The following is an 11,432-nucleotide window of genomic DNA, read 5'->3' on the forward strand; positions in this document are numbered from 1 at the left end:
CGGCGCGGCTGGCCGGCGTGGAAGAGGCGGCGGGGCCGCGATGGAGTTCGGGGAGGGGTGCGGGGCGGCCGGCTACGTCGGACACGGTCGGCGGCGGCGCGGGCCGGTGTGGGTGGGGGTGGCGATGGAGGGAAGGGGGCGCGGGAGGGGGCGACATGGAAGGGGCGGCGGGGGTGCGGTGGAGGTCGGGGGGCCGTAGGGGAGGGGTGGGCGGCGGCCGACTACGGTAGACGGGGTCGGCGGCGGTGGCGCGGGTGTGGGTGGGGAGGGAATGAGAGAGTGGAGAGAAGAGACAGAGGACGGGGGCGGGACGGCCGTTAACGTACCCGCCTCTTTGCCGTCAGCCAACGATCGGCAAAGAGGTGAGGCCGGTGGGCTTGAGTTGGTCAAACAATAACTAGACCCACCCACCTCTTTGCCGTTAGCCAGCGGACGGCAAAGACCTTGTTTGCCATCAGCCACATCTTTGTCGTCCGTTTTCCTGTGGCTGACGGCAAAGACCTTCTTTGCCGTCAGCAAGCGGACGACAAAGAGTTGGCTGATGGCAAAGAAGCTAATTCCAGTAGTGAATGATGTGATGGACAAGACCCATCCATTAGCTTAGCACTATGATCGTTTAGTTTATTGCTATTGCTTTCTTCATGACTTATACATGTTCCTATGACTATGAGATTATGCAACTCCCTAATACCAGAGGAACACTTAGTGTGCTATCAAACGTCACAACGTAACTGGGTGATTATAAAGATGCTCTACAGGTGTCTCCGATGGTGTTTGTTGGGTTGGCATAGGTCAATATTAGGATTTTTCACTCTGTGTTTCGGAGAGGTATCTCTGGGCCCTCTCGGTAATGCACATCACTACAAGCCTTGCAAGCAATGTGACTAATGAGTTAGTCATGGGATGATGCATTACGGAATGAGTAAAGAGACTTGCCAGTAACGAGATTGAACTAGGTATGGTGATACCGACGATCGTATCTCGGGCAAGTAACATACCAATGACAAAGGGAACAACATATTTTGTTATGTCGTTTGACCGATAAAGATCTTCGTAGAATATGTAGGAGCCAATATGAGCATCCAGGTTCCGCTATTGGTTATTTACCGGAGATGTGTCTCGGTCATGTCTACATAGTTCTCGAACCCGTAGGGTCTGCACGCTTAACGTTTGATGACAATCGGTATTATGAGTTTATGTGTTTTGATGTACCGAAGGTTTTTCGGAGTCCCGGATGAGATCATGGACATGACGAGGAGTCTCGAAATGGTCGAGAAATAAAGATTGATATATTGAAAGGTTATATTCGGACACCGGAAAGGTTTCGGGAGACACCGGATAAATACCAGAGTACCGGGGAGTTACCGGAACCCCCCAGGGGGTCAATGGGCCTTCATGGGCCTTAGTGGAAATAGAGGGCAGCAAGGGAGCTGTGGGGCGCGTCCCCCTAGGCCCAAACCGAATTGGTTTAGGGCTTGGGGGCCGGCCCCCTCTTTCCTTCTCCCCTCCTCCTCTTTCCTTCTCCTCCTAGTTGGACTAGGAAAGGGGGAACCTACTCCTAGTAGGAGTAGGATTCCCCCCTTGGGGCGCACCCTATGAGGCCGCTGGCCCCCTCCCCTTGCTCCTTTATATACGGGGGAGGGGGGCATCCCTAGAACACACAAGTTGACAGTTGTCTTAGCCGTGTGCGGTGCCCCCCTTCACAGATTTCCACCTCGGTCATATCGTTGCAGTGCTTAGGCGAAGCCCTGCGCCGGTAGCTTCGTCATCACTGTCAGCACGCCGTCGTGCTAACGAAACTCTCCCTCGGCCTCAGCTGGATCAAGAGTACGAGGGACGTCACCGAGCTAAATGTGTGCAGATCGCGGAGGTGCCGTGCGTTCGGTACTTGGATCGGTTGGATCCTGAAGATGTTCGACTACATCAATCGTGTTGTCATAATGCTTCCGCTTTCGGTCTACGAGGGTACGTCGACAACACTCTCCCGCTCGTTGCTATGCATCATCTAGATGGATCTTGCGTGTGCGTAGAATTATTTTTTTTTGAAATTACTGCGTTCCCCAGCAGCACTGCCGGCGATGGAGACGACGACCTGTGGTGCTGTATCCAGCGAATTGTTTGCTGGAACCAGCCGGCGAAAAAGTTGCATCCACGCCGACTGGTGTTGGAATCGGACGACCAGGCAAGTCATTTTGCTGGCACCGACTTTTTGATTTGCTACAACCGGCAAAGTTTTTTACTGCTTCGATGGCGTGTTTCGTTGCAACAGTCGCCGGCGGCGACGCTAATTTTTTCTGCTGGAACCATTGTTGTTTTTTGCTGGAACTGTGTTTGTTTTTTGCTACTGCCGGGGACGGTGCCTTTTTTGTTGCTGAGAGATTTTTCTTTCTTTTTGCTAGAACATGGTGGTGGGAGTCAATGACGCGGCTAGCCAAAGGTGGACTACGCCCGAAAATGCTACAACCACGGCACACGCTGGAATCGGCCATGAAGAGATGGAATCGCAATAGAAGATGGAGCTCACCCGCAGGCGTGTTGCAATCCCCGTCAGCCGCGCGAGGCGATGTTGCCGAGGGAGGAGGGGGGAAGAGAGAGTGTGCACGCGGGGGATGCGGGAGTGGGGACGGGATGCTTCGATCTGGCGGTTTCTACGCATCGCATCTAACGGCCTGGGTTAGACCGGCCCAAAGTTTGGGCCGGCTGACCGGCGCAGAGTACTGCGCTTCATATTATTATGGATCTTCTCGGTATTATCCATATGGTTTTCATGAAATTATTCTCTATGATGATTGGTTATTCTCAAAGATACGAAATCGGAGGTTGTCTAAAAAAACTAATAACTGATCCCCGAAAATCCACTCAAAAAAAAAACTGACCCCGGAAAATCTCCAGACTGTACGCCATCGGCCTGTGAAAACGGAAAGAAAGAAAGCTGAAGCTCGCTGCGCACTGCTGGGTCGTCGTCCTCAACTCCCCGTCTCGTCTCCGCTTTGCTCCCAACCGCTCCCCACGCCGCCGGTTCAGTCCCCTCAGCCGGCGGCGAGATGTCCTTCTTCTTCCGCGCGGCGTCGCGGCCGCGTTCGTCGCAGCAGGACCTCGTGCGCTCCATCAAGGACTCCCTCCTCGCGCTCGACACCAAGACCGGCGCCAAGGTGCTGCTCCCCTCTCTCGCGTCTTTACCCTCTCTGACCATTTCCGCGCACTCCCCGGCCGATCTGCGCGTCCCGGCTCGGGGCTAGCGTCTGCTCATCCCGATCGGTGAGGGGAGTTGGGATTGCCTTCTGCACCGACGAGTGTTCTCTCTAGATCTTAATGCCAGTGCTTCAGTCCTTTGTAGTCGACGAATGTTTACTGGCAGTGAAAGTTGTGCCTTCACATGGTTGGAGCTTCGCAGCGTAATCCGTCGTGCAAGCAAGTGACTTGGTAGCAACCGTAATTGCCAGTGATCTGTCATCTGTGTGGCTCTGCCATCTTCTGGATGCAAGGATTAGTGTGTCGGCCAAAGCTTCAGAAGTCACTGACTTCTGGACAGTAATGGCATCTGGAGTGAATGTGTTTAGCAGTTGAGTGCTCCTTTTGCCCCAATGCTGGTGCTCACAAAGGCATCCATGTCAGGGTGAATCTAATTCAAGAACTAGCTTATCCTCGAGTCTGGTTCCGCCTGATAAGGGAATAGCTCACTGCATCGCTTCTTTTTTCCTTCCAGCAAAAGGATGTTTTCTTTTATATATCCGTTAAACGCGTTACTCCATGCATCTAAAAAAGGGTTAGGCTGGAATTGGCTTTGTTTACAAATTAGCATCTGGTTTGTAACTGTAAGAATTACATAAGTCGCACTACTTGTATCTCCAAGCATGCATTTCCTGTTAATGCTTTATAACAGTGTCTGTATACAGGTGGGCTGCAAATGTGAGGCACATTTGGAGCCTGCACATAATCATGGGAATGTCTTTTTTGTTGCTATTTATTGTTTTTGTTGTTTCGTGACTGTCGTATGTCTATTTGTACAATTATTTAACACACACTAGACCATGGATACAAACCACTGGTTCCTCATATACTATGCCTTGTCGCCTTCCTTTATCAGGCCCTCGAAGATGTTGAGAAAAACATATTCACCTTGAGACAAACACTTTCTGGTGATGGAGAAGTTGAACCAAACCAGGATCATGTCTTACAGATAGCCCTTGAAATTTGCAAGGAGGGTGTCCTTTCTCTTTTTGTTCAGAACCTGCCTTCGCTGGGTTGGGAGGTATTGTATTCATCAATTGAATGTGATGCCATTTTTGGCTAAGCGTATTAGACTTACACTTTCACATTACAGGGAAGAAAGGATCTTGCCCACTGCTGGTGCATTTTGTTGAGGCAGAAGGTTGATGAAAGTCACTGCTGCGTGCAGTATATCGAAAATCATGTTGATCTTCTAGATTTCCTTGTTGTATGGTAAGGCCTATTGTCGAGTTATTGACACACTTTGTACATGTTGATTAGTTTATTAGTAGTGATCCGATCGTGCTACCATGTGGAAGCTATCTATCTGCTGCCTATAAGTAGGGATGAAAACGGAGCGGAAACAGACGTAACTGAGTGCTGCCACATTTTTTCTCTGAAGCTAAAATGAATACATAAACCCCGGAAACAAATACCAAACCGATACTACCGGAAATAAGCGGATGTCCACTGAAACTAAGCGACCTCTTGAACCATAGAGAAAAACACAAGTAAACAAACAAACCTGTTGAACCATAGACTACAATGTCTTTCGACAATCTCGTAAGCCCATGGCCTAACTCCTAAACCAGCTGCACCAACGTAGAGGTGCCTGTGCACTGCAGCGAGGATGGGTGGGTGGCTTTGCGGTGGTGGTGTGTGGGCTGGCCGGCTGGGGATGGGTGCGTGGCACCGCAGCAGCGCTGCAGCGGCGGTGGCGTGCTCGCGTGCCCAATTAGGAATGGTGAAGCGTAGGAGATTAGGCTAGGTATTAGCATTCTGGTTGTTGGGCCACAACACGGGCTTCATCTCGTGCTGTACTAGGCCACGTAGCAGCCATGGCAAAGATGGAAAGTTCTGTATTTACGGAAACAGAATTGTTTCCATGACTATTCCGCTGGAAAATGCCATTCCGTTTCTGTTTCCGTGTAAAAAAAATCCGCCTTCGCTCCCGTTTCACAATATTTCATTTCTGTTTCCGTATTTCCTCTGTTTCCTTTTCCGCGGAAAATGTGGAAAGTTTCCGTTCCATCCCTTTCCTTCTGGTCCCATCATTATCTTCATGAATTTGTATGATTGCTATGTTTTGCCATGAACTTCTGCTAGTCACTAGCCATTGGTTACTTCGGTTGTTGAGTTGGAGCATTTTCAATATATTTCCCCACCTATACTTCCATTTTTTGGTATTTGTTTATGGTTCATGTATACAATATATGCAATTGTAATATTTTTGTGCTTGATTGATTAACTATGTTGTGCTAGCTACAAGAACTTGGAAGTCGCATTGAACTGTGGAAACATGTTGCGAGAATGCATAAAATATCCCTCACTTGCAAAGTAAGGCTTCAAAGTCTCCATTAAACTATATTTTCTATCTCTTAGTGGTTATTATGGGCTAATAACGACTTGCTTTAACATATGGTGTCCGACATGTGTGCCTTGAAGAAAATATGTATTGAATATATTTTGATTTTTTCTCCATAGAAACTCTGTAATCGTACATAGTGCCAGATACAGTAAAATAATTCATTGATTTCGCATACAGTCGCAGTCACCCATGGGAAAGTTTTTTTTCCCTGCAGAAGTTAGTTCTTCTTCCCAAGTCGACTCCCCACTAAACTAATCCTGGTTTGACAAGCATTGTGATGCTGTTGAATTTGAAACAGTTTTTCCTTCAGTTTACCTTCTAACTGTATGTATGAGCAGTTGGCTTTGTTCGTGAGCTATGAGATGGTTGCCTGAAGCAACGTACAGAGAAATGATTTAACTAATTACATATAGTTGATTAATTTTACATGCATTTTGATTTTGTAGTGCTCTTTCAGATATATATTGGAGTCAAATAGCTTCGAGTTGTTTTTCCAGTATGTTGAATTGCCAAACTTTGATATTGCTTCTGATGCTCTGAATACGTTCAAGGTAAATCCAGTTTTGTTAATTTGGTATTTATGGTAGACTGTGATTGGGCTTTATGCTTGGTTCTTCACTGTTGCTATGTGTGATTGACATGATTTTTGCAGGATTTGCTCACTAGACATGAAGATGCAGTCTCCGAGTTTCTCATTTCCCATTATGAACAGGTAGATGAGAGAAAAGTATATTTTTTATGAAATTAGTGAATTCCACCACGTTCATGTTAACAATATAAATATGTTTTGAATCGACTGATCCACATTTCGTGTCATGTTGATTATGTAAATATGTGCAGTTCTTTGAACTCTACAAAAGGCTTTTAACTTCAGATAATTATGTGACAAGAAGACAATCAGTGAAGGTTAGCCTGTTTTTGGTTACTCCATTAACATTTATTGTTGCACGCTGAGAAAGGAAACATAAAAGTGTGTTACTGTATGTCAGTTTCTTTCAGAGTTTCTGTTGGAGGCCCCAAATGCTCAGATAATGAAGCGGTACATTTTGGAAGTTCGTTACTTGAACATTATGATGGGTCTACTAAAGGTATTAAATTGTCCTCATATATTTCCTGCTTCTACATTCAGTAATCGTCCATGCACTTACTATTGTTCTCACTTCCTATGTTCTGCTCGCCTTGCTTTTTACAATGGAGGCTGGTGGTACTAGTATGAGAAATGAGAAACACTGCTTTTGTATTACTGGCTTGCCAGCCACCATGATATTCAAAATTGTGGCTACTACTGATCCAGAGCTGAATGTTTTTCTGTTTGTAACCATGATAAATGGCATAATTATTTACAGCCTAGCTGATGGAAAGGTGATATAATATAACTGGCAATTATGTTTCCTGCAACAAATTATGTACTGTTTGAGTGTCAGGCTTGTTATCTTGAAGTGGCAATTGAAGCAATCATGTTGCTTTTCTAATATAGAAATATTTGAATAGACACAATCAATACGCTAGATAAAAGCTGGGAAGTGGTTATAGGTTTCCTTCGAGCTTCACAGCTAACCAGCATTTTTTTGGTTATCCCTATCCCTTCTTAATACCTCCACTATACTGAATCACTTGTAGGATTCAAGCAAAAATATCAGGATATGTTCCTTTCACATTTTTAAGGTATTCCTTTATCTCTTTCCAACCTTTGTACTTGTTTGATTTTGATAATTCTTCAAGTAGTTATGGTTGGTCAAATATGACTTTATGAGCACATCTATTTACCCTATCGGTGGTTCATTTTTGCTGCATGGAATTAGGTATTTGTTGCCAATCCAAACAAGCCTCGTGATATTATTCAAGTTTTGGTAGACAACCACAAAGAATTATTGAAGTTGCTCCATGCTCTTCCTGCAAGCAAAGGTAATTCTCTACTTCCAGCTTAACCCTACTGGATTATCAGATTTTGTGCTCTGACTAAACAATTGATGCAAGTGATAATGGAGCAACCAAACATAAAAGCTGTGACTTTAGTGTTCAGGGGGATTCTTTTTAGATTGTGAGAGATGTATGCAGAGTATGACACTTGTAGTGCATTCCTCTTACTAGGTGAAGATGAACAACTTGACGAGGAGCGAGACTTAATTGTCAAGGAAATCGAGAAGCTTGTGCGCTTGTCAGTATAGACCCTTAAGAAATTTAAATTACCCTTTGAAAAGAAAAAACAGTGGTCGAGAAAGGCAACCCATTTCTTCCGTGCTTATTTAAAAACCTCCTGTGTAATGTGATACCCTGTATAGAATTGTTTAGTGTTTTATCATATTTACAGAAACAGCTTGTCATTTCACAAGAACATGAAGCATTGCTGCATGCATATATGGTGTCAAACAAATGTGCCGAACCAGATTCGATATATATACCGTAATTTGTTGTCATCCTGAAGATGTGAGCGTGCGCCACACCTGGTACGATTAATTTGGGGACAACATGAAGCCTATCATTTTGTATGTTTTGTTGTTTCATGTTTGTGAACACTTGCAGATTTACATCGCTGGTATGAGATTCAGGAAGAGTGAGCGAAAAATAAGTAAATGTGGCAAACTGACAATGAACAGCTACATATGCTTCTCTTCTTTGTAATCTGGCATTTGTTGCGTACGTATGGTACTATAACTTTATACATTTTCACTTGACAGAGGAGACGGTGGTAATGTACAGCAAGGAATTAATTGAATCCGACTAGCATTGACATTGGGGATGGATGGATGGCCGGCGTTGGTCCGGCGTGTTCACAGCGGCCGGAAGATGACCGGCGCGCCGTACTGCGGGTTGAGTATCATGAGCACCCTGGGCGCGTGCACGTACGCCGGCGACAGGCGGAAGGCGAACCGCTGCAGCACGACGGCCAGCGCCACCTTGGCCTCGATCAGCGCCAGGTTCTGGCCGATGCACACCCGCTCGCCGCCGCCGAACGGCATGAACGCCATCTGGTGCCGCGGCCGCCGGTCGTCGCCGAACCGCGCCGGGTTGAACTCCGTCGCGTCGGCGCCCCAGTGCTCCTCGTCGTGGTGCACCGCCAGGATCGGGATGAGGAGCTCCGTGCCCGCCGGCACCACGCACCCGCCCAGCTCCACGTCCCGGTTCGCCGTCCGGATCATCGCCACCGCCGGCGGGTACAGCCTCAGCGTTTCGTTCACGATCATCCCCACCTGCATGCATACATAGCACGTCGCCATTAGCTGCTGGGAACATGGAAGCTGCTCTCGTGCATGGGAGCGAGAGGTAGAGTACGGTGCGTACGGTTTTGAGCTTGGGGAGGTGGTCTTTGGTGGGGAGGTCGTCGCGGCCGACGACGGCGAGGACCTCCTGGCGGGCGCGGTCCTGCCACTCCGGGTGCATGGCGAGGGCGACGGTGGCCCAGGTGAGGAGGCTGACGAGCGTCTCCTTCCCGGCGAAGAAGAAGTTCTTGCTCTCCTCGATGATCTCCTCGGTCGTCATGGCCGGCGTCATGAAGCTCATCAGGTCCCTCATGCCGCCGCCGCCGTCCCGCCGCGGCTCGTCGCCGTGACCTTGACCATCCTTGGGCAGGTTGGCGATGAAGGCGGCCAGGCCCTTCCGGATCTCCCTGACCAGGTGCCACACGCGCAGGTTCCTCCTCAGCGGCAGGAAGCGGTACCCGGGGATGTAGACCTTGCTGTGCGCGTCGGCGGCGAGGCCGGCGAGCTCGTCCTGGAGCTCGAAGACCACCCTGCCGTCCTCGTAGTTCCGGCGCCCGAAGGTGGCGAACGTGATCACCTCCTGCGGCACGCGCTGGAACCACTCGGCCACGTCCACTTCCGCCTCGCCACCGGCGTCATTGCCGACGGCCTTGGCCGCGAGCTCGTCGAGCATCCGGCGCATGGTGGCGGCGATGAAGGGCACGAGCGGCTTGAGGTTCTCGGTGTGGAAGGCCGGGGAGAGGACGCGGCGGTGGCGCCCCCACTGGTCGCCCCGGAGGTTGCCGAGGCCGTAGCCCTCGAACTGGCAGATGAGCGGGTGCGCCTCGTACCGGTCGAAGTGCTCCGCCCGCGTCAGCAGCACCTCCCGTACCAGCTCCGGCGCGCTGATCGTCAGCCTCGCCTTGGTCCCGAACCAGATCAGATGCTTCGGGCCTGCCAAACAACACGCACAGATCAGCTGGCCGACACAAAATCGCCGTCTGAACTAGCTCGGGTCAATCTATCGTCGGAATTAAGTTCACACGATGCGCATTTCGCTTTTTCCTGACCGTTCGATCTGGATTTGGACGGTCGAGATTGAGGCAGGAGAGAATTTACAAATGTATACGTAATTTTTCATATTCATGTCGTGCTCGTGATCTGCTCACGGTCGATCAGCAATAAGATTCCACACCCGAGCTAACTAACTACACTAACTAATCACCACCACAGCCGTTGAAAACGAGAGGGAAATTATCGTCGGCAGCCGTGGCGCGCCGCAAGATTTAAACTAATGAGAGCAAACTGCCGGAATCAAACTTGGATCCTGAACCGATATATGCTGCATGCTCCGGCTGGCAATGTGCTGCTCATACGCAGCATCAACCGAACGACGACTTGAGCACAGATTAAGCAAGCTGCGCATGTGGGCGTGGATCTGCGATTCTCCTCGCCGCAAGGTCGGGTTGGTTCGCGGCTCGCTTAATCTAGTCGCATTATCGTGCGTCGACAGCCTGGTGGGACGATCGACGGATCATGGCCAACATCCCACCAGGTTTGACTTGCGATGGAGCTCATTGCATACGCCGTTTTTGCTAGTGATTTTTACCATTCAAGATTTACAAAAGCGAAAGAAGCAACTGGTATATATTTATGTTATTTATATGTATATATAATTATATATTGTATACGTACATACTGCTACGTCAAAAAAGGGTAAAATGGAGGGGGTCACCTAACCAAACGAGGGAGGCGCCATGGTTTTTAAAAATCCTCAGTTCTTGTTCCTACTTGCAAAAGCATGGAGGCATGTCCCCTCCTTTCCTCCGGCCGGCTTCACGCGTCACACTGTCTCGTCGTCTAACCTTTGTTTATTTCCTCATATGCGGAATTCTAATCGCAAATGCACGCGCTTTTCCCTTAAAGTCATCCCGGTAATGGAACTGCTGATAATAAAATTCCATCGATGCATGAACTGAGCCAGCTGCTAGCTAGAGGCGACGATGGAAGTTGGTCGAAAGCAAAATTGGAAGAAGAAGAAGAAGAAGAAGAAGAAGAAGAGACAAGGGAGCAAAATCGAGCAAGTGTTGTTGATGGATCGATAAGCGTATGCGTACCGTAGAGTTTCCTCCAATGGTGGTAGAAGGCGAGGACGCGGGGGAGGATGTCGTGGGAGCCCGGCGGCGCCATGGGGCGGGACGACGCGTCCAGCATCAGCCTCACCAGCTCGATGGAGCTGCCCACGAAGAAGCTGTACCCGGGCCCGCGCACGCCCTGCTCCGCGAAGTGCCGCTCCAGGCGCCGGGGCCGCAGCCACAGCGCCTCCGCCGCCGCGTGCGCGCACAGGCACGCCGCGCCCACCAGCACGGCGGCGCCCCACCCCCACCCCCACCCCCACGACCACGACGACGCCCACATGGCTCCTAGCTAGCTGCTGCTAGCTGCTCCCTGACCAGCGAGCCCGCGCGCGTAGCGGATGTCTATCTACCTGCTGGCCTCGATCGGCGAGCGCCAGGACGACGACGACGACGGCGAATGTGCGGCGCCGGGCCCGAGGCTTATATACGCGGGGCTGCTAGCTGGTGGTGGGCGGCGGCGGGAGAAGAATTTCGGGCGATTGCACCATTGGCTGCCGGGTGCTGACCTGATTAACTTATTAAGGCGTGCTTTGTTTA

At 49.5% G+C, this 11,432-nt stretch overlaps 2 protein-coding genes across 2 annotated transcripts; one reads left to right on the plus strand and one right to left on the minus strand.

The window, feature by feature from the left end:
- Positions 1-2,891: 2,891 nt before the first annotated feature.
- Positions 2,892-7,995, plus strand: LOC125535975 (calcium-binding protein 39-like). Its single transcript, XM_048699058.1, has 11 exons — positions 2,892-3,152; positions 4,088-4,252; positions 4,325-4,443; positions 5,473-5,547; positions 6,036-6,129; positions 6,231-6,290; positions 6,419-6,484; positions 6,568-6,666; positions 7,199-7,243; positions 7,381-7,483; positions 7,670-7,995. The coding sequence occupies exons 1-11, from the start codon at positions 3,045-3,047 to the stop codon at positions 7,744-7,746; spliced, it is 1,011 nt and encodes a 336-aa protein (XP_048555015.1). The 5' UTR covers positions 2,892-3,044; the 3' UTR covers positions 7,747-7,995.
- A 153-nt stretch (positions 7,996-8,148) lies between these two features.
- Positions 8,149-11,432, minus strand: LOC125535974 (cytochrome P450 734A5-like). Its single transcript, XM_048699057.1, has 3 exons — positions 10,875-11,432; positions 8,861-9,711; positions 8,149-8,769 (listed from the first exon to the last, which is right to left on the minus strand). Exons 1-3 carry the CDS (start codon positions 11,173-11,175, stop codon positions 8,350-8,352), a joined length of 1,572 nt encoding a protein of 523 aa, XP_048555014.1. The 5' UTR covers positions 11,176-11,432; the 3' UTR covers positions 8,149-8,349.

The sequence above is a fragment of the Triticum urartu genome, chromosome 2, assembly GCF_003073215.2.
Source record: "Triticum urartu cultivar G1812 chromosome 2, Tu2.1, whole genome shotgun sequence".
Lineage (NCBI taxonomy): Eukaryota > Viridiplantae > Streptophyta > Magnoliopsida > Poales > Poaceae > Triticum > Triticum urartu.